The 19,995-nt window shown below is 39.8% G+C and overlaps 1 protein-coding gene across 10 annotated transcripts in view; it reads left to right on the top strand.

Annotated features, from left to right (window-relative positions):
- The window catches only part of hspg2 (heparan sulfate proteoglycan 2), a 516,773-nt gene that overhangs the window by 276,863 nt on the left and 219,915 nt on the right, over positions 1-19,995 (top strand). For all 10 annotated transcript variants that reach the window (XM_039755775.1, XM_039755773.1, XM_039755774.1 and 7 more), the window contains 3 exons: positions 1,287-1,397; positions 2,423-2,547; positions 5,302-5,388. In XM_039755775.1, the coding sequence (XP_039611709.1) occupies positions 1,287-1,397; positions 2,423-2,547; positions 5,302-5,388 (323 nt within the window). The remainder of the gene's footprint in view (positions 1-1,286; positions 1,398-2,422; positions 2,548-5,301; positions 5,389-19,995) is intronic.

Here is a 19,995-nt window from a genome sequence, read left to right as displayed (position 1 = left end):
CAAGAGATCTTGAGTGCCTCACGCGCTGGTACCTTCAAGAGTAAAAGCCCTTTGCTAGACTTGGGAGTTATGTTTGAAGCTGTAATTTCTCCTTGGTACTAGGTTAACTAGATACGAGAGTCGTTCAAAAAGTTTCCGCACTTTTTTAACTCTACTAGGTGGCTTTGCCCCCTGCTCATTTAGCCTGAACCCCCCAGCCTGAACTATGCGCCAGCCACTTTGCGTCTCTGCCACTCGCGTATGCGGATTTCACTTTCACCAAACAACAAATCTTTTAATTCTTGCGGATACGCTTCTTCATTGGGAAGAAACACTACTTTTCCCTGATGGCAACACGAGTTAGACGATCTACAAGTCTCTGACTTAAAGTTTAAATCTGAATAATATCTACATACTTCTGTCATATCACCTATGTCCATATATTCAATCTCTTTTCGCTGTTCCATTATTTCAGCAAGTAATAATTTCCGCTTGTTTGCACTAATGCGATCTTTATTATCATTTTTTTGAGACTTTCAAATTTTAGTACTTTAATTATCTCTAACCTGCTCTGCATGTGTATCACGCCAACGTTTTTGAACCTCTTTACGACGTTCTACTTTGTCATCTTCTCTGTCTTTTATTTCCGGCCTCGGCCGTGGTTAAATCTCTTGGTACAAAGTCTCGTCTCGTAGGACATGAAATTACCTCTCTGAAAAAGTCACATCTCGTCCCAGGCTAAAAAGACTTGTCTCGTCCCAGGATTTTTTTTTATATAATAGAGAAATGTATTAAGAATTTCAAAAACAAATTACATCACTTTTCTACATAGTCACCTTCCTTTGCGATGCAATGTTCTCAGCGTCATGCCAACTTTTTAATGCCCAATTACTACTCCTCCCGCCTTCACCGTTTCCAACAAAAACACAAAAGTGTAGAAGCTTTTTGAATGTTCCCTCATAACATAAGATCTTGGACATGGGACTGTTGGAAAAAGCTGGCAAAGCATTCACTGGCGGGAGCATAAACAGCCAGCATGTGTGAGAGTCCGCAGAAAGAAACAGTTGCTGGTTATTTGGGGTTCAAAATGGCTTCATATCTATACTTCTCTTATTATGCGCCCTGTAATCCAGTTCTTCATTATTTTATTACAAATGATAAAAACTGCAAATTTCTTTAACTTTTTTTCTTTAACAAAAATATTGCACAGCCAGCTGTAATACGTTCTGATATTTTTGTTGTTCATTATCTATTCAGCTGTAAAAAGTATCTTTTTCATGACGTTTTTCAATGTCCTGTTTCTGCAGAACTGTGACTCTGGATACATCCGCACAAGTGGCTTATATCTTGGATTCTGTGAACCATGTGAATGCTATGGTCATGCAAGTCAGTGTGACCAGGAGACTGGAGAATGCCTGGTATGTATTGTTTAATTCTTGTAATTCTTGCTATCGTTAGTAGGGGCAGGGTTTATTAAATATGTTTGTTTAGATTTAGAAGGAATTTATTAGCTGTATCTTTAGACTTTAGATATTCACCTTCATGTGATCCTACAGCTGCACACGTATTAATGCAAACAAACTTTAAACAAGTACAACTTTCTTGTTGCACACAGTGTCTGCATGATTTATTATTAGAATTTAACAGCAGAGATTAGAATCAAAATGTCTTAATTTACATTTAATCCAAAATTGGATTAGGGTAGATGTTGTTTCACTAGTGCCCTAAAGTTAGATTTTGACATCACCTTCATGGAACACTAATGTCTGACTCTCAGTTGAAGTAGTAAATAAAGAGTTCCAGTTCTCAGATTGAACTTCTTCAAGGCAGGTCCACTGTGGACAGACGTCAGTGGTGCTATAGCCATCAATCTGCTGGTCTGAAGAGGGAGGAAGAGAAAAGGCATTAGGACACAGCGCTCACCCCTGGAGTGATGGAATTACAATCATCAGAGCTGTCCCCTATGCACACACACGTAACACTGTATAGCTTTGAATTCTAAATTATTAGAGAAAAGGATATTATGAAAAATATATAATCAAAGCAAAACTAACATATGTTTAGAAAGTTGTCTGCATTACCAACACTTTGACTTGATTTCTCTTTTATTGTATCAACTATATTCAAAGTCTGTACTTTAAAATCTAAGTTCTTTTTTGTGATACTTGGCATATTACCTGCTGAATGAAAAATAAAAAAATTAAAATCTGAATACCCTTGGTTAGAAGTAGCCAAACAGTGAAGCAAAGATGCTTACACACATTTGTCCATTTGCATTTTATCACAAGTCACTCAAGTATGTCAACAGAGGCAGCGCACTGGTGAGGCCATAGCCCACATGGCAAGCCACATTACACTGTGATACAGTAACACCTGTGCCACCTCAGTGTGAACTTCAGAATGTTGTATCCTTTCTAATGTTCCTTCTCTCTCCTCAACATAGCAATGCCAACACAACACTGAAGGGCCTCGCTGTGATCGTTGCAAGCCTGGATTTTATGGCAACCCTAAAGAGCAGAATGGAGCCTGCAGGCCCTGCCCCTGCCCAGGGACTTCATCTTCAAACCAGTAAGTGTTGTTTACTGAATTATACACATATTTCCTTATCTCCATTGAACAATGGAACTGCGCTACCTTTAAAATCTCTAATACATGCATCTGTTTTGAAGTTATCTGCACACAGATGAAAAACAACATAGTACTGGACCAATAATTTGTTCACAGAACAGAAAACAGTCAGTAAATGGGGGGGCCGGGGAGTGTGGTGGAGAAAACCTGGAATGTTGCTAGAAATGTATGTGGGCTACACAGATTTAAGAAACCTCCTTCCACTTTCTGAATTTGCCACTTGCACTACAAGGTTACAGAGAGCCAGAACATGTTGAATCATGGCAGGAGTAGTTTTAAAGGAGCATACCAGTCAGTTGAAAGGCATGGTTACACTCCATCCACAAATCAGCCATTAATTTAACATGGACCTGAAAAGTCCTTACTCGGTGTAACCATGCTGTAAATTAAGTCCAGGTCTCCAGAGCTGTCAGACAACAGAGTTCACAACTGCGTCATCATGCCACACACTTGAGAAAATAGGAATGGTGAAATGCTGCCTCACAACAGCATTACCAAATGCTGTGTTTCCACCAATATACATACTAACAGGTATGCAATGTGCCAGAGTCTGTCCTGTGATCTCTAGGCAAAAGGCAGGAGTTAACCCATGAGACCCGAGTATTGCAGAGCATACATTGGCATACATCCTTACTAGTTTAGTTTAGATTGTTCAGATAACCTTACCAGGACATGAGAAGAACTAGCTGTTCTATCTGTTTGAAAACGGGTTGAAATCTAAATAACCAACGTAGACCTCATTATTAATCTCGCAGTACACCATGTATTATGTAATGCATATACCGTATATACTCGTGTATAAGTCGGGTCTTGAAACCCGAAAAATCGATCATAAAATCAGACCCCGACTTATATACCCATTCAAAAACGCGACACTAAATTTTTTTTTTTTTTACATCTTTTTCCTTCCTCCAATCTTGCATCAGTTTCTCAGACACATCGAATTTTATTGTAGCAGCACAGTTACCAATTTCTTTCGCCACTTCAACAACTTTTAATTTAAATCAGCTTCATATTTTCTTCTGACCGAACGCTCCATTGTAGATAAGGGATGATCCTTACGATAAAGGTGTATGAGGGTGTGAGATACAAAACAAACACAAAACAGTGCAAACGTCACTTCGGAATAGTTCGGGTGTTAACGTGTGGTCACTAAGACACAATACACAGATAAAAAAGGCAGTGTGCTCTGTGGTTACTCTCTCAGGTGGGCGTTAGCATATCATAATCTCTTGGACCAATAGAGTGAGTTTTCTGCATTCAACTTATACGACCAACATTATAAAATACCGGAAATTATACGATAAAATCAAGCCCTGACTTATCCGCAGGAGAATTTAAATGTGAGTATATATGGTGTGAACTGGGACCCGGACACAGGCAGACGGACAACATAGTTCCACCACACACCGTTTATTTACAATAATATTTACATTAATTGTGCTCACGTGCACCCCCAGTGCCTCCAGCACCGTTCCCCCAATGTCCAGGCCTCACAGTCCTTATGCCTTTCTTTTGGCCGCCTCCCGTCCTCTCTCCAGCTCTGTCCTCTTCCACCCGACATCCACTAATGACTGGAGGGAGACGGCCCCTTAAATGGGAACCCTGATGGGCTCCAGCTGCTTCCCGGCACTCTCCTTTGGACACACCCTTGTGTGGCGGAAGTGCCGGCTGTGCACCCAGAAGCCGTCCGGGTGTCTCCTGTTCTCTTCCCCCCAGCACTTCCTGGTGTGGCAGAAGTGCTGGGCTTCCAAGCTCTCTACCCGAGGCCCCCAATACAACCAGGACGGATGCCCCCTTGCGGTCTGGAGGAGGCACAAGCCCTCCTCTGGTCCTCCTGGGCGTCCTGGCCGGGCTCCAGCCCCGGCCGGGGACCACAATGGTATTAATGAAATGAATTGAATTTGTCATTACAACAAATGAAACATCAAAAAAATGTGTAGGAATAAAGTGCAATGCATATGTTATTTGCCATTAGGTTGGGATTCATAAAAGCAGTGTTAATGTTTGTGTTGCGCCATCTTTTGGAATGACAGAGACATACTGTAGCAACCGGATGGACACACAGATAGACACACAGGCACTTATCCTTTAATTGAAATGAATGTGAGAGGAAACCATAGTACCTGGAAGAAATTCAAACAGATGCTACATAAACATACAAACTCCACAGAGACAGTGATTGAGTCAGACAGCAAGGACTCTGGAGCTATGAGGCGGCAGCAATAATGACTTGATCACCATGTTAGCCGTCCAATATAACATATACTGACATGTAGATATATATGATGCATGTAGCATAAACTACTGATCAAGCAAAGATGTAAAACAACCTATTTATTGCTAGTTATTATCTAAATTTTCTTACAATAATAGTTTTTGAGCATACTGCCAGAGCTAAGAACCAATTACCAATCAATGTAGTTTGAAATGTGCATGAGTAGGTATTAAAGAGCTATCTTAGGCTGAATGGGCTGTTTTTGTCATAAACATTCTCTTTTCGGCTTCAGTTACATGAAATGGATTTTTTTATGTATTTACAAGATAATCTTTTTGACATCTGGATGTTGTGTGTCATGACTGGAGTCCTGGTTTAGCATAATTTGCCATGACATCTCTAGAGTGACATTACGCATGTGTTTAGGTGTGTATGTATGCAGCCAGGCCTGTTCTCACAATGATTTTGCCCTTCAGGTTCTCTCGGACATGCTTTATTGACACAGATGGCCAGCCCACCTGTGACGGTTGTCTACCTGGTTATTCAGGACGTCGCTGTGAAAGGTAGGTGACCTCTCATATCTTTGTTTCTAAGAGCTGGCTTGGAAATGTCTCATATTTTCTCACTTTGTTTATTATTTCTACTCACATGCAGTCCTAATCTGCTCATGAAGCATATTTGATGGGACTGGCTCCTGGGCAACTATTGGTGTCATTGATGCAAAGGAAGGCTTCCGCGGGTGATTTTATAAATGCTGTAAGACCCTGCAACTTTAGTTAGTTCTGATTCTTAGATCCAAAATCTTTCTAAAAGCAAAGGAGAAGAATTTGCAGAACTGGTGGTAGATTCAGTCATTAAGAAGTACCGCACAAGAGGGCTGAAGTATTCATTAATGAGAAATGTTAGTTCTCATGGAGCAAAGTTCCCAAGCACGGGCCAGTCACAGAGATCACCCCAGTTGCATTGGTATGTTGTAGCCCCATTTGCTTGTGTTGAAAGTGTTGTGCAATGACTTCTGCCACCTTATTTGATTTGTTTTTGGTTGGATGTAAAAAGTAGAGAGTTGTATTGTTTAATGAGAGTGAATATATAAATAAATTGCTATTGTAATAGTAATAGTTGTTCAGACACCCAGAACCATGTCATGGTGGATGAGACAAGATCTTGTGGAACAATTCTTATAACAGAGTCAGGGTGGACTGCCCTGCAGTCATCAACTGTTAGTCCCAAGCAAATGAGGGTAAAGATCTCTCTGGTTGATGTTTTCATTGTAGTAGACATATTATCAAGTACATGCCAGCTGACCTGACCTGGTAAAGGGCTGAATTGAAACTGTAGTGAAACTGCGAAAGGGGCTCTACAGCACATTAGAATCAATCACTCTGGCTATAAACCCCTTTAAAGCTTGATGTGTTGCAGCTGTCCTTGACATCATTAATAAATATTGTCATTGGAGTATCTGGTAACATGGGAGCCCAGTCCTGTTTTTATTGCAGATGCCACGTGCATATTAGAAGGATGGGTGAATGTAGGGAGACGTAGCTAAATGTGCATTAAGATCGTAGATGCAAATGCTTCGTCCTGCATCATAATTATTCAAGGGTAAATTAAAATGTAAAGGCAATTTTAAAACTATGCAGAAACCACAGAGGACGTGATCTGACACAATACAACATGTTTGTATTGGCTTATGGGTAGTTCAAACACTCGCAGTGCAGCACTTTGCTGTTACTGTAGTTGAAGCCAAGGTCAAATGAACATGGACACTCCACTGTGTTATTGCATCATTGTTCAACAATGCACCATAGTGAGATTTCGTTGGATAGAGGGAGTAAAACCTGCAGAATATTCACTGAAGGATGTTGGCTCAGTACAGAAATGAAAACGGCATCACTCAATGGAAAAATTATGAATGGGCTGAAAGGTTTAAAGTGGGAAAAACAAGTGTTTTATCTTGGTAGAATAATGTATATATTGCTCTACTTTCCCCTATTGTATTATTAATATGTAGCCTTAGAATACCTAATCTCACAGACTTACCACTCTTTATAAGGTATTATTGTATATAACTTATCCCCACCTTCCCTTCTATATCCATAACCTCAGGCAATTAGATGCAGTAAAAAGACAAGCAGGAGTTAAGTTACACATAAAATAATGTATTCCTGATAATATTCATAAATAACAAAATGCAAAGTACATTTGAATATTGGCAATCATACAACCTGATAAAATGGTGATGTGTAATTCAGGTGGCACACAGACTTGTAGTTACTTAATGTCTTTAGTTAAGGCATCGTTGGTGCTCAGCTTTCAGCCACATGTCTGTTCAATATGTCTGCTGAGCTGTGCTCTTCATTGTGTTGTCTTCAGTTCATGGTGTGATGGTCTTCTTCAGTTGTTAGCAAGAGAAAGATACTTCTACATCATCACAGGTTAGCAAGAGAGATGCTTCTTTCATCATATGTTGGTTAGAGAGAGAGAATGTTGTTGAGCAAGCAAATTTATAGGTTTTCTGTCCAACCCCCTACAGCCAATAGGATATCATGGTACTTAAAGGCCTCTGAGACAAGCCAATTCCAAACAGCCATATCTCAGACCAATGGGGGGAAATAGTACATCTTAACACCTGCAACCCCCCAAGACCATATATTAAGTTAGCCTGGCTTTGTGTGGGGGATGGGAGAAAGACTTTAGCAAAGAAATACTCATCAAACTGGTTTAAGACACATCCCCCAAATCCTGTCGTAAAATTACAAAGAAAAGTCGTAAAAATTAAACACAACTACCTCTCACCAAAGTAACACTAAATTACATTGCTTTGCCTAGATTACAAATAAAGACATAGAAAACAATTTTCAAGTTATATGCAAAATCTTACATCACAACAACAAGTTTAACCGACAAAGCTCGATCTGGTTGGCCATCAACATTGTTCTCACAAGCCCACATCAACATGGTGAATTCCTTCATCAGAGAAGACTGGTGGATCATGTTTTCTGCTGGTGCTACACATTTGGATATCAGCAATGGATCTGTACATGCCATAATGCATGATGACGTGGGAAGCTCTAAAGTTTACAAAAGATGGGTACCCAACCAGCTTATCGATCTACACAAGCCAACAGCCTTGGGTGAATTTCATCATGTTTCACTCTCTCTACCCAAAGATGGTGCGTTGTTCAACAATGGTGTAATCCAGCAGCAGAGCGTTCATGTTCATTTGACCTTGGCTTCAACTAGATGAGTAGCAGAGCATTGCTCTATGTGTGTTCAAAGTACCCGCTAGCCATCGCAAGCGAGTTGCATTGCATCCATTTCTATCCGTTGCGGTTACCGCGTGATTTTGAAATTGCCTTTACTTTTTGGTTTATCCTCGTATTAAATGGTGAGGTTGTGAAAAGGATGAAAGCCGTAAAGCCATGTGTGCAGTGTGTATTTTGCATTGTTTTGCTTCACAATTACTTAAATATTGTAGTACAGCATATTGATAAGACGGTCACAAGGTTTAAATGACTAAATGTCCAGTTTTAATGGGATGACTTAATGAAAAACTGCTGCACAAGTTTTTTTATCTAAGTTGTTGGAAGGCATCTGTTTCTTCTGGTTCATTACAAAATGTTCTGGGTGCAGGCTCTGAAGTGCCTTCCCAATGCTGTTTCTTCTTTTACTGTACTAATTGTATAATCTTGTAGAAGAGATGACCTTTACAGAATTATTATAGAGTTAGTGAGGCCTCCATAAACTCTATAAACATAAGAGTTAAAAGTTCTGGATATAACTGTGAAAAATGGTTAGGAACAAATGGTGTAGAAATGTATGTGCAGGTACTTTGTAATGGCTTTTTTTATGGAATTGTACGTACAATTACTTACAAATGGATTTCCTTGGACTGCCATGTTTTGTGTATACTCTTGAGAAAGGTCTTTGTGCGTGTGTGTTTATTAATCTACTTGGGTTAATGTTTTCTACACTTGCTTCACCTCCTGTCTTTGTGCTGTTCCTGTCTGCATGTGTATACCTGCAGGCTGATTCTTGCTATGGTGTGCACTGCCACAGGTGGATCTTTCTCTGATTAGGGTGGTAAATGCAAAGGTTTACATGGAAAGCTTGTAGCATGTCAAAAAAGTAATTTCTGTAATAATTTAGAGTGATAGGAATGCTAAATTACTGCTGCATGTGTGCGTATGTGTCAGGAAAGAAGCTGTAAAAATGTGGTTACAGATATGCATTTCCACTTTAGGGTGGCACAGTGGGCAGTGGTAGTGGAGGTGGTAGTGCTGCCGCCTCGTAGTAAGGAGGCCGGTGTTTGTGTCTCAGGCCCTCCCTGCATGGGGTTTGCCTGTGCTCTGGATGTTCCAGTTTCCCCTCAAAGCCCAAAGATATGCAGGTTATATGAAATGAAGATGCTAAATTGACCCTATTGCGAGTTCTGTATGTGTGTGTTCATCTTGCGATGGACTGGCACCCTGCCCAGGAATTGTTCCTGCCTTGAGCCCCATGCTGGCTGGGATAGGCTCCTACAGCCCAGGTCTGGATTAAGCAGGTTAGAAAATGACATGACATATTTGGTAAATGATCCATAAGCAGGTTTTCAATTATTTAGACCATTAGATAGAACCAGAAAGTCTACTACTTAATTTTTCAACGCTGAATGAAGAATGCCACATTGAACGTTTGAAATCTTACAAAACCCACTTGTCACATACCATAGTGACAGGTAAATAGAACATCACAAACCTATTTTCCAGCTTTATATATAATAATAAAATAGAATGTTGATGGAATTAAAGTACAGTTTAAACAATAGGGATAATGCTTAAACATCACAACTATGCTTTTGTACTTGATTGACTGATACTATATATTCAAATTGCAGCTCATCATTTACAAGAAAAAGAAAAAGCTAACAAATATACAGTTTTAGAGGTGGCAAAAAATGTATTATTTGAAATAATGTTCATTCTGGGATTTATTTTCCAAGCTTACTTGGATGAACATGGCTTTATTTATGTTAATGACAGAACAGATAATGTTTTGGCTTAAGAAGGAACTAAAATTAATGCAAAGGTGTTTTTCGGCCTTAAACTTTTTTACCTTCCTATATCACTGGCACTGTGCTTGAGTATTGTTATCCTTGGAATTCATTGTGTAGTTTTCACTGATTTCTAGCTGATGTCTACTTAACCATTTACTAGCTAATTCTGATTGGAAATGTTCCACATTTTGAGTTTCACTGTTAATGCTTTTAATATCAAACATAGCTCTTCCCCCATACAAATAACACCCACGTACACTTAAGCTATAATAATGTCTATCATGGCCTGTGGTTCAATCTCTAAGTCGGAAAATCCCATCATCAACCAACCAGTCACAAGATACTCTTATTCTTGCTACTCTGCAAATCCTCAGAAAATATTTTTACATTATACGTCAATGTGCCATGGAAATAATATTTAATGTGTATATTTTTGTAAAATATATTAATGTACTTCTCATATTAGATACTGTATATACATATATAATATCTACTCTATATATATAAAATCCTAAGCCTAAAAGTACAACGATTTTATATGACATTTTTAGGTCACTTTTTGTTTCACGCTTTCAATTGGACTTATTTTAAAATCTACATATATATATGTTTGGTATCATTCTTTTCAGAATTTATCGAACTTTAATGTGATGTTAGATTTTCAGATTCTTATTCTGTTTTTAAGTTAAAAACTGAAAAATATCAAGAACTCACATCCCGCGAGACGATACTTAACCAAGTGTGGCAAGAGATTTAACCATGCCTGGGGTTGGAAATAAAAGACAAAGAGTAGGACAGCTGCTGTACAGGCTCTTAAATGTTTGAAGCACCGCATGAGATGCAGATCACGCGGCATGGCAGCAGCAGCAAGCCAGCAGCTCATCGAGCAAAGAGGAGTTAAAAAAAAACTGTATTTGTTTCCCAGTGTATAACCATTTAAGAGGGGGTTTTGGAGGAGTGACCACATTTCCTTGGGGTGCGTTCAGCCCCCCTCTTCACAACGCAAGCGGCAGACTGGCCGCAACTGGGGCTTGGGTGCCAAAGGCACCAGGGCGGCTTGCCCCCCTTGTATAAATATTTATATATAAATGAAAGACCGGTGTTCGTGCATGGGGAAGTCCACTCTGCTCACACTCAGCCACATCCACGGGAGTTAGTGTGAATTCTGTGTAAGATGTAGAAGCTTATAAAAGTGTGATTTGAACTTGGTGAGATGGCATATGCAGGCACTTTTAAATTTTTGCAGTGGTTGCACACAAATCACTTCTCATTCAACCCAAGCAGACAAACTAAGCTGTGTGGTACATCCACCTTGTACGTTCAAACAAAGAGTTACCATACATTTGCCTGAGACAAGTTCTAGCTTGTCTCAGTCAATTTGTGCCACAGCTACACTCGACTACATATCCGTCTTGGACAAGATACAACCTGTCAAGGTCTACTTAGCTGACGCCTATGCAGGTTCACCAATATATGGTGTGTGGATGTGTGTGTGCCCAGCGGTGGACTGGCGCCCTGCCCGGGGTTTGTTTACTGTCTTGCGTCCAATGTTGGCTGGGATTGGCTCCAACAGACCCCCGTGACCCTGTAGTTAGGATATAGCGGGTTGGATAATGGATGGATGGATGGATAAGAGAATATATATTTTTGTAGTATTTTTAAGATAAGGGGCAACTGTTCTCTTATTTAAGATGTTTCCTGTTATGAAGGTCTATTATTACTGCATTACACACATGCCAACATACCCTTACCTATTTGTAGCTTTTAGTTATTTAACACTAGAATCCCTGAAGTCTACGAAAAAAAACTCATAATCCCGGGCCACCTTAAATTCCTTCGCACCTCTTTATTAGCGTCATTTGTTTGCAAATGTACAGTCCAGTATATCGTTATTTGGAACACATGCATTTCATGTGTGTTCCATGTCTAAAACGATCTGTGTAAATGTAGGATGAAGGGAAATGCGAGGCAAGGAACGTTGAACACATACCTAAAACAGAAACTTTTTTAATGTTATAGTACTAATAACAAAGTTTTGACATGAAGTGTATAATGTGTGAAGACTGAAGTCCAAATATCAAATAAACACTTTCACAAACAAATATAACAAAACAAGAACGCTTTTATTCAAGAATACAACCAAAGAAAAAGAAATCGGGTTAGAGTATGACACTGACATGACTGCTTGGGTGATGCAGCGGTAAGAAGTGCTGACTCATAACCAAGAGGTTGCTGGTTCAATTCCGGGCACTTCCTGGATTTACTGTTTTGAGTAGTGAGCTAATCCTGGGAGAACTTTTTGTCTGACTAGAGCTGCAGTGTTGGAGAAGATGGGATAGCAGGCTGCTTACTGCTTGTGCTGATCGACACATTTACAAAACAAAAGACGCCAATGGAGAGGTTTTCTCGTAGGCTTCAGGGATTCTAGTGTTAAAGTTCTGCTCCTTACTCCAAGTGTTATGATGGGTTCTGGTCTAATAGCTTACTTTCTTTAAAATAGCAGAAGACCATTTTTAGTAAAATGAAACCTTGATCTCAGTGCTTGCCCATTGCATCCTTCTACACTGTTAGATGGCTTTATGTGGTTGTGTGCCATCTATTCGCATATACACTCACCTAAAGGATTATTAGGAACACCATACTAATATGGTGTTTGACCCCCTTTCACCTTCAGAACTGCCTTAATTCTACGTGGCATTGATTCAACAAGGTGCTGAAAGCATTCTTTAGAAATGTTGGCCCATATTGATAGGATAGCATCTTGCAGTTGATGGAGATTTGTGGGATGCACATCCAGGGCACGAAGCTCCCGGTCCACCACATCCCAAAGATGCTCTATTGGGTTGAGATCTGGTGACTGTGGGGGCCATTTTAATACAGTGAACTCATTGTCATGTTCAAGAAACCAATTTGAAATGATTCGAGCTTTGTGACATGGTGCATTATCCTGCTGGATAGCCATCAGAGGATGGGTACATGGTGGTCATGAAGGGATGGACATGGTCAGAAACAATGCTCAGGTAGCCCATGGCATTTAAACGATGCCCAATTGGCACTAAGGGGCCTAAAGTGTGCCAAGAAAACATCCCCCACACCATTACACCACCACCACCAGCCTGCACAGTGGTAACAAGGCATGATGGATCCATGTTCTCATTCTGTTTACGTCAAATTCTGACTCTACCATTTGAATGTCTCAACAGAAATCGAGACTCATCAGACCAGACAACATTTTTCCAGTCTTCAACTGTCCAATTTTGGTGAGCTCGTGCAAATTGTAGCCTCTTTTTCTTATTTGTAGTGGAGATGAGTGGTACCCGGTGGGGTCCTCTGCTGTTGTAGCCCATCCACCTCAAGGTTGTGCGTGTCGTGGCTTCACAAATGCTTTGCTGCATACCTCGGTTGTAACGAGTGGTTATTTCAGTCAAAGTTGCTTTTCTATCAGCTTGAATCAGTCGGCCCATTCTCCTCTGACCTCTAGCATCAACAAGGCATTTTCGCCCACAGGACTGCCGCATACTGGATGTTTTTCCCTTTTCACACCATTCTTTGTAAACCCTAGAAATGGTTGTGCGTGAAAATCCCAGTAACTGAGCAGATTGTGAAATACTCAGACCGGCCTGTCTGGCACCAACAACCATGCCACGCTCAAAATTGCTTAAATCACCTTTCTTTCCCATTCTGACATTCAGTTTGGAGTTCAGGAGATTGTCTTGACCAGGACCACACCCCTAAATGCATTGAAGCAACTGCCATGTGATTGGTTGATTAGATAATTGCATTAATGAGAAATTGAACAGGTGTTCCTAATAATCCTTTAGGTGAGTGTAAAAGCTTTGTAGGAAGGGTGCTGAAATGCTGTTTTTTTCAAATGCTAAATTTCACATTTGTTTAGTTTTTCTCTATGCCTTAAGACGAGGGTGTGACGAGGATGGACAGGATTAGAAATGAGTACATTAGAGGGTCAGCTCAGGTTGGACAGTTGGGAGACAAAGTCAGAGAGGCGATTGGTTTGGACATGTGAAGAGGAGAGATGCTGGGTATATTGGGAAAAAGATGTTAAGGATAGAGCTGCCAGGAAAGAGGAAAAAAGGAAGGCCTAAGAGAAGGTTTATGGATGTGGTGAGAAAGGACATGCAGGTGATGGGTGTAACAGAGGAGGATGCAAAGGACAGGAAGATATGGAAAAAGATGATCTGCTGTGGCAACCCCTAACGGGAGCAGCCAAAAGAAGAAGAAGATATGCCTTAAGAATTGTGAAACTTTTATTTTCTGGATGATTTAATCACAAGTTAACAAAATTATCCCTTTTGTCCACATTACAAAGCAAATACCTGATTATCTTGTGTGAATGTGCATATTTTATTTTGTTTGATCGTTTAAAAGACACAAATTGCCAAAATGCTGAAAACCTTCAGTGTTGTTTCCACATAGTGTTCTTGCTATGCCCTCTGTCAGAACTTTATGGTAGACACTTACTTCACACGCTTTGGTGGCCTCTTTTGCTTGATTCTCTCTATGTTGGGCAATCACAACAATGTAATGATCAAAATCTTGGTCAACATTGTTGCTGAGCTGAGGTGCTCCAGATTTCCTCAAATCTTTGAAACCTTTGGTTAAAAACACCGATTCTTTGCACATTTCTGAAGTTGCAAAGATGTCTGACTAACATGTTCACCTAAGCCAGCTTAAATTTATTTGTCCTGTTGTCTGATGTTTTCTTGACCCACCTTTTTGCTTGTTTACATTGGACTAAAGAAATGATGGAATCTGTAATGAGATGCCGCTTGATGGGAAACTGGATGAACTCATCCCAGTGAGGTGCAATGAAGCAGTGTACAATTTCAGTGAAGAGAAGCACTTCAGTGAAGACATAAGTGGTGAAGGTAGCTCTGATGATACCGACCTAGAAAGCAATAACACTTCAATTCCTCTTTACACAAGTGTGGCAAGCACATCTCGACGCCTGCTGTCAACAACTGCTGGAGTCCAAAGGTGGGTGGTCAAACTTACGAATGCCCCAGCATCTACAACTACCAGGACCATGCTTCAGAAAATCACTGTTTCCACAAAAAAGAAAAATGGCGTACAGAGTATGATGAATTCATTTCTAAATGGTTTCAACAGGAGATTAGCCATGCTAGAGCACAATGGCTTTGCAGTGCAGGACAGCCTGAAGGAAATGCAGAAGAAGCAGGATTACCTAAGCTCTCAGCTGATGAACCTCACGAAAATCTTGTCCTTCTCTGACCAACAAGACAGAATCACAGAGTTGAAAAGAACTTTTTCTGAGGTTGATGTGAGGCTGTCACTTTTGGAAACAAAATTTGAAATCTTGGTTGATGGTTTTACAGCACTAGCAGAAGAGATTCATGATTTAAAACAATCAAAGATGTCTTCCAGTAACAACATGGGGCCTCCACTGCAGTTTGTATCTGTTCAGCCTTTAAGCACACCTTTTGCAAATATTACAACTTGGAAGATACCTATCACCACGTCGCAGGTACTTTCATCCAGACCCATAAAAACCAAAAAAAAAATTCCCATATTGACCACTGTTAGGAGCTTAACTAACCACTCGCATTTTAATATAACAGCAAAGCCAAAGTCAGAACCACAAATAGCAGCACCCATCACAAAGCCTGTTACGAAGACTCCCCAGAATGTTGCCTTTATGACAGTTAGTCAAAGCAGACATTTGTCAAATTTGACCACCGGCAAGCCTGTGATTGCTGCTTCCACAAAAACGGCAACTAAAATAACACAAAACAGCAAAAAATCTGAGCTTAACACAAAACCATCTGTGAAGGGTGTAAAGCAGAAGGTTCCCTTATTGAAGAAGACCAGGACTGTCACTCCTCCTAAACATTCATTGGCTTTATCGAAGAGGAAGGTGAACCTGAATGGAAAACCATTGAATATTTTTGTGACAACAACTCCAATAACACCTCGACTAGCAAAATTGAACAAAAACTCTGGGAAATTAACAGCTACTCCTTCGAGCAAGTCTCTGTCGAAGCTTAAGGAAGCGGTTGGTGTTTGGAATAAGACTTCAAATGGTAACAATTCTAAAATGAAACCCTTCAACCTCCTGCCCATACTTCAGGGAGGTCAAAAAGGAAAGAAAACACCAAAGACGCAAGAACATCCTCTTTACATTCTCCTAGGGAGACTCGCCATTCCAATTAAAATTCTCCCTGACTACTACTAAAATGTGTAAGTGGTTGCAGTGCAGACTGAAGATTGCATTTGATTATATAGTCATTGCTGAAAGTCACCCGTTGCTCAGTGGTTATCTGAAATTACGGAGATGTTGAGATAATTAATGTGAAATCATGAATGAAAACTTCTTACTGGTGGTTTTGTAGACATGCGAAAAAAAAAAAATTGTCAGTTTAGGCTTTGGAAACATTAGACAGGAACAGAAATACCAAACGTAATCTAGAATTCACCTGTCTACTCCCAAATAATGATGGCTAAATCGTTTTGGCAAGACTCTGATAAATACATGATATAACACTGCATAGATCCACAGACTTTTTTGCTAGTCTGTACAGATACTGGATATTTCTATAATATCTTGACATTTTCTCTGTCCAAGCAGGCAGCCTTCCAGATTTACTAATCTGACTAGACATCGTTGCTTTACAAAAACTAATTCTACATTTTTTTTTATTATAGCAAATCATTAGAAAATGGAAGAATGTTCAGGTTTTCAACCATTCATCCACCCATCTATTTTCTATCCCTTATCCTGTCCTTTTCACGAAGGCAGCAAAGATGCCCACATGTCCCATTTCCCCTCCACCTACCTTAACTGCTCCTGGGAGATAACAGAGGCATTCCCAGGCCAATCTGCAGGTATAATCTTTCCAGCATGTCCTGGGTCTCTCCCCAGAGACCACCCCAGTTGTACGTACATGCCTGAAACACTACCCCAGGGGGGCATCCAGAAGGCATCCTAATCAGATTCCTGAACCACCTCAGCTGGCACCTTTCAATGCCAAGAAGCAGTGGATGTTCTTTTAGCTCTACCTGAATGTCTACGCTTCTCATTATGTCTCTAGGACTGATTCCTGACACCCCGCAAATCAAGCTAATTTCTGTTACTTGTATCCACGTTTTGGCTCCTTCAGTAACTACTTGACGCTTCCAGCCATACATGAGGAAATCAAATCAAATCAATCAATCAAACATTTATTTATATAGCACAAATTCATACAAAAAAATGTAGCTCAAAGTGCTTTACAAAATGAATAGAAAAATAGAAGACACAATAAAAAATAAACATAAGTCAACATTAATTAACATAGAATAAGAGTAAGGTCCGATGGCCAGGGTGGACAGAAAAAACAAAAAAAAAACTCCAAAGGCTGGAGAAAAAAATTAAAAAAAAGGAAAGGAAAGGAACATCCTGTAGGTCTAGTGGTCAATCGAGAGCTCTGCGCTTTGGCTTACTCTCACTTCAATATGACTGATTAATACAACTTCCCCATAACTGCTGATGCTCTTGCTCCCTTATTTCCTCATTCATGAATAAGACCCTGAGATACTTAAACCCTTATGCTGGAGGTAGCACCTCCTTCCCAACCTGGAGAGCACACTTAACCATGTCCTCAGACTTGGAGGAGCTGATCGTCATCCCAATTTCATTGCACTCAGCTACAAACTACCTCAGTGTGGACCTAAGTTCTCCACCCAATAAAGCCAACAGGACCATAACCATCTGCAAAAAGCAGAGATGCAATCCTGAGGTCACTGCACTGGACCCCCACCACCTCCCCTTTGGGTGCACCAAAAATTTCTTTCCATAACAATTATGAACGGGATTGGACAAGACAGCCCTGGGGACAAGTCAGATTTACCCCAGACTATGTGTGGACCTTTTGTTGCGGTTGTACAGGGACTGAACAGTTTGTAATAGCAGGCTCGGCACACCATATTTCTAAAGCAACCACCCAGGACACCCTGAGCCACAGTTGTATGCCTTTTCCAAGCCCACAAAACATATGTAAACTCATTGCCCATGCTCCCAGAAACCCTCAAGAGGTCTTTTGACGGTAACGATTTGGTCAAATGTTCCATAATCAGCACAATCTCTGCATCATTAATCTTGAATCCGAAGTTCGGCCTACAGACGACACTATCAACAAGAAAAAAATACAGTTCGGAAAATAATCCATCTTCAGTTCACACTAGGTCAAGCTCACTTTTTTCTTTAAATACTCCAATTGGAATCCTCGTGTCCACTTTAGTTCAATGCAGAATGTCTAATTGCTAACCACTAAATATCATCGTTTTAAATATCTGGTCACCCTAATTAAACAGGGAGCATAGGGTGACATCTTGTAAGGATTAAATTCTTATAAGTTAAAAAGGTGGGAGGAATTCCCAAAGGATTATACAGTAAGTATAGAGCGAACATTTTTAAATTCATACACTTTATTAATCTGTGAGGTAAAATTGTCTTTCCACATGACCTTTGGGGGTCAGAGTGCCGGGTCAGCTTTTGTTCAACACCCCAGGAGCACTTTTCAGTTTAAGAGCCTGGCCCAACACTGTCAACCTTCTAGATACCAGCACAGATCCTTAGCCACACAGCCACCACTCCAACCTTTATTAATTGGTTTAAGTTTCTTTGATGTCTTGTTTTGAGACTTTGAAGCCTGAATAACAGTAGCTGTATGATAATTCAAACTTTATACCTGGCAGAGGCTACTTTAAAAGTAATCCTGCTTTCATGATATTTCTTCTGTCTAGCGAAGCTGGTAGTGTCCTGGTTTGCCTTTAATTTTTACATTTTGAAATGATGAAGGTGAGAGCATAAACATCTCCTTGTCCTCCACCCATTCCAGTATGAGTGCTGCCTTCAACAAAAGGAAGAATCGTGAGCAACGATACAAAAGACAAAAAGATCTATTGCATAAACTATTAATTGATAACAAAATATAAGGCAATGGAGGAAGAGATAAAAGCTAAAAAATATAAGATGGACTGAGTTTTTACAAAGATTTTTGTAGGTTAAGAACCAATTCAGACATTTATGACACCATGTCTATTTTTATAGAGATTTATCTGCATTCCCATATGCTTGCTGAGCATGAACTGCTTGCTTTATAAAACAGGATCCTTAACATGAAACAAGTAACCTTATCATATGTCACACTTCAGGATACTTTCTCACTGCAAATATTGAGGGAATTCTTTACAAATCCTGAGTCCTAAGAGTGTAAAAATAAACATTTTTGACTGCTTTGCTCTGATCTGCGTCACACCAGTTTCTTTTATTTGTGCCTGTGCTGCAGTTTTGAAAGGTTGCTTTGAGGTGAGGTATTGTAGCGTACACGTTCAGTTCAAAAATAACCATTTGGCTAACGAGTAATGGTCTAGTACACAATGAAAAAATAATGAAATATGTGTTTTAAAGTTTATGTCTTAAAACCCAGATGTTTCTCTTTTCATTTCATTTCTGAGGCTGGAGTGTGGAGGTGACATTTCTAGAGAACTGTAATGCATTACGCCATTCTACTGTATATGTGACAAACAGCAGTTAAAAACAGTGCACTTTTAATGACACCGTCACTCACCCACACTGCCTTGGGACTTGGCGTCTCAGATCCTTCTCTCTTATGGTCACCCTCCAGTCCATGTGACTCTTGTTTTTAATTATCCTGTATTCCACTTTGTTGTGTTTCTTTCAGTTATTTACTTTGTAAAAAAAAACTTTTTTGACAGTGTGTTCTGTGAAATATGTTGCATAAAATAAAGATTGTATTAATTGAATAGACTCTCTGCGTCCAAGCTAAAACATACAGTGCAGTATTAAGCAGCAGATAGCCATTTGACCCCAGAACTGTGGAAGATCTTCAACACCACTCTTTTAAGTGATGGAGCCCCTGAAATCACTGAAAATTCAAAAGCCAAAAGAAGGAGTTTCTTTACAATTGTTATTTTATTTGTTGTTTTAGTAGTAATGGTTTATGTGAATTAAGTAAACTAAGGGGATTCAATATATATTTAGGAAAGGTAACAGCATAGGAAATCACTCCATTTTTTTGGAAATTTCTTAATGTTAGAAATTTACTAAATGAAGCATTTCTTATTAGCTGAATGTGTGCTGCATAATTATTAA

This window comes from Polypterus senegalus, chromosome 6 (assembly GCF_016835505.1).
Source record: "Polypterus senegalus isolate Bchr_013 chromosome 6, ASM1683550v1, whole genome shotgun sequence".
Lineage (NCBI taxonomy): Eukaryota > Metazoa > Chordata > Cladistia > Polypteriformes > Polypteridae > Polypterus > Polypterus senegalus.
The sequence above is the reverse complement of the archived record's forward strand: the minus strand, read 5'-3'. Positions and strand labels throughout refer to the sequence as shown.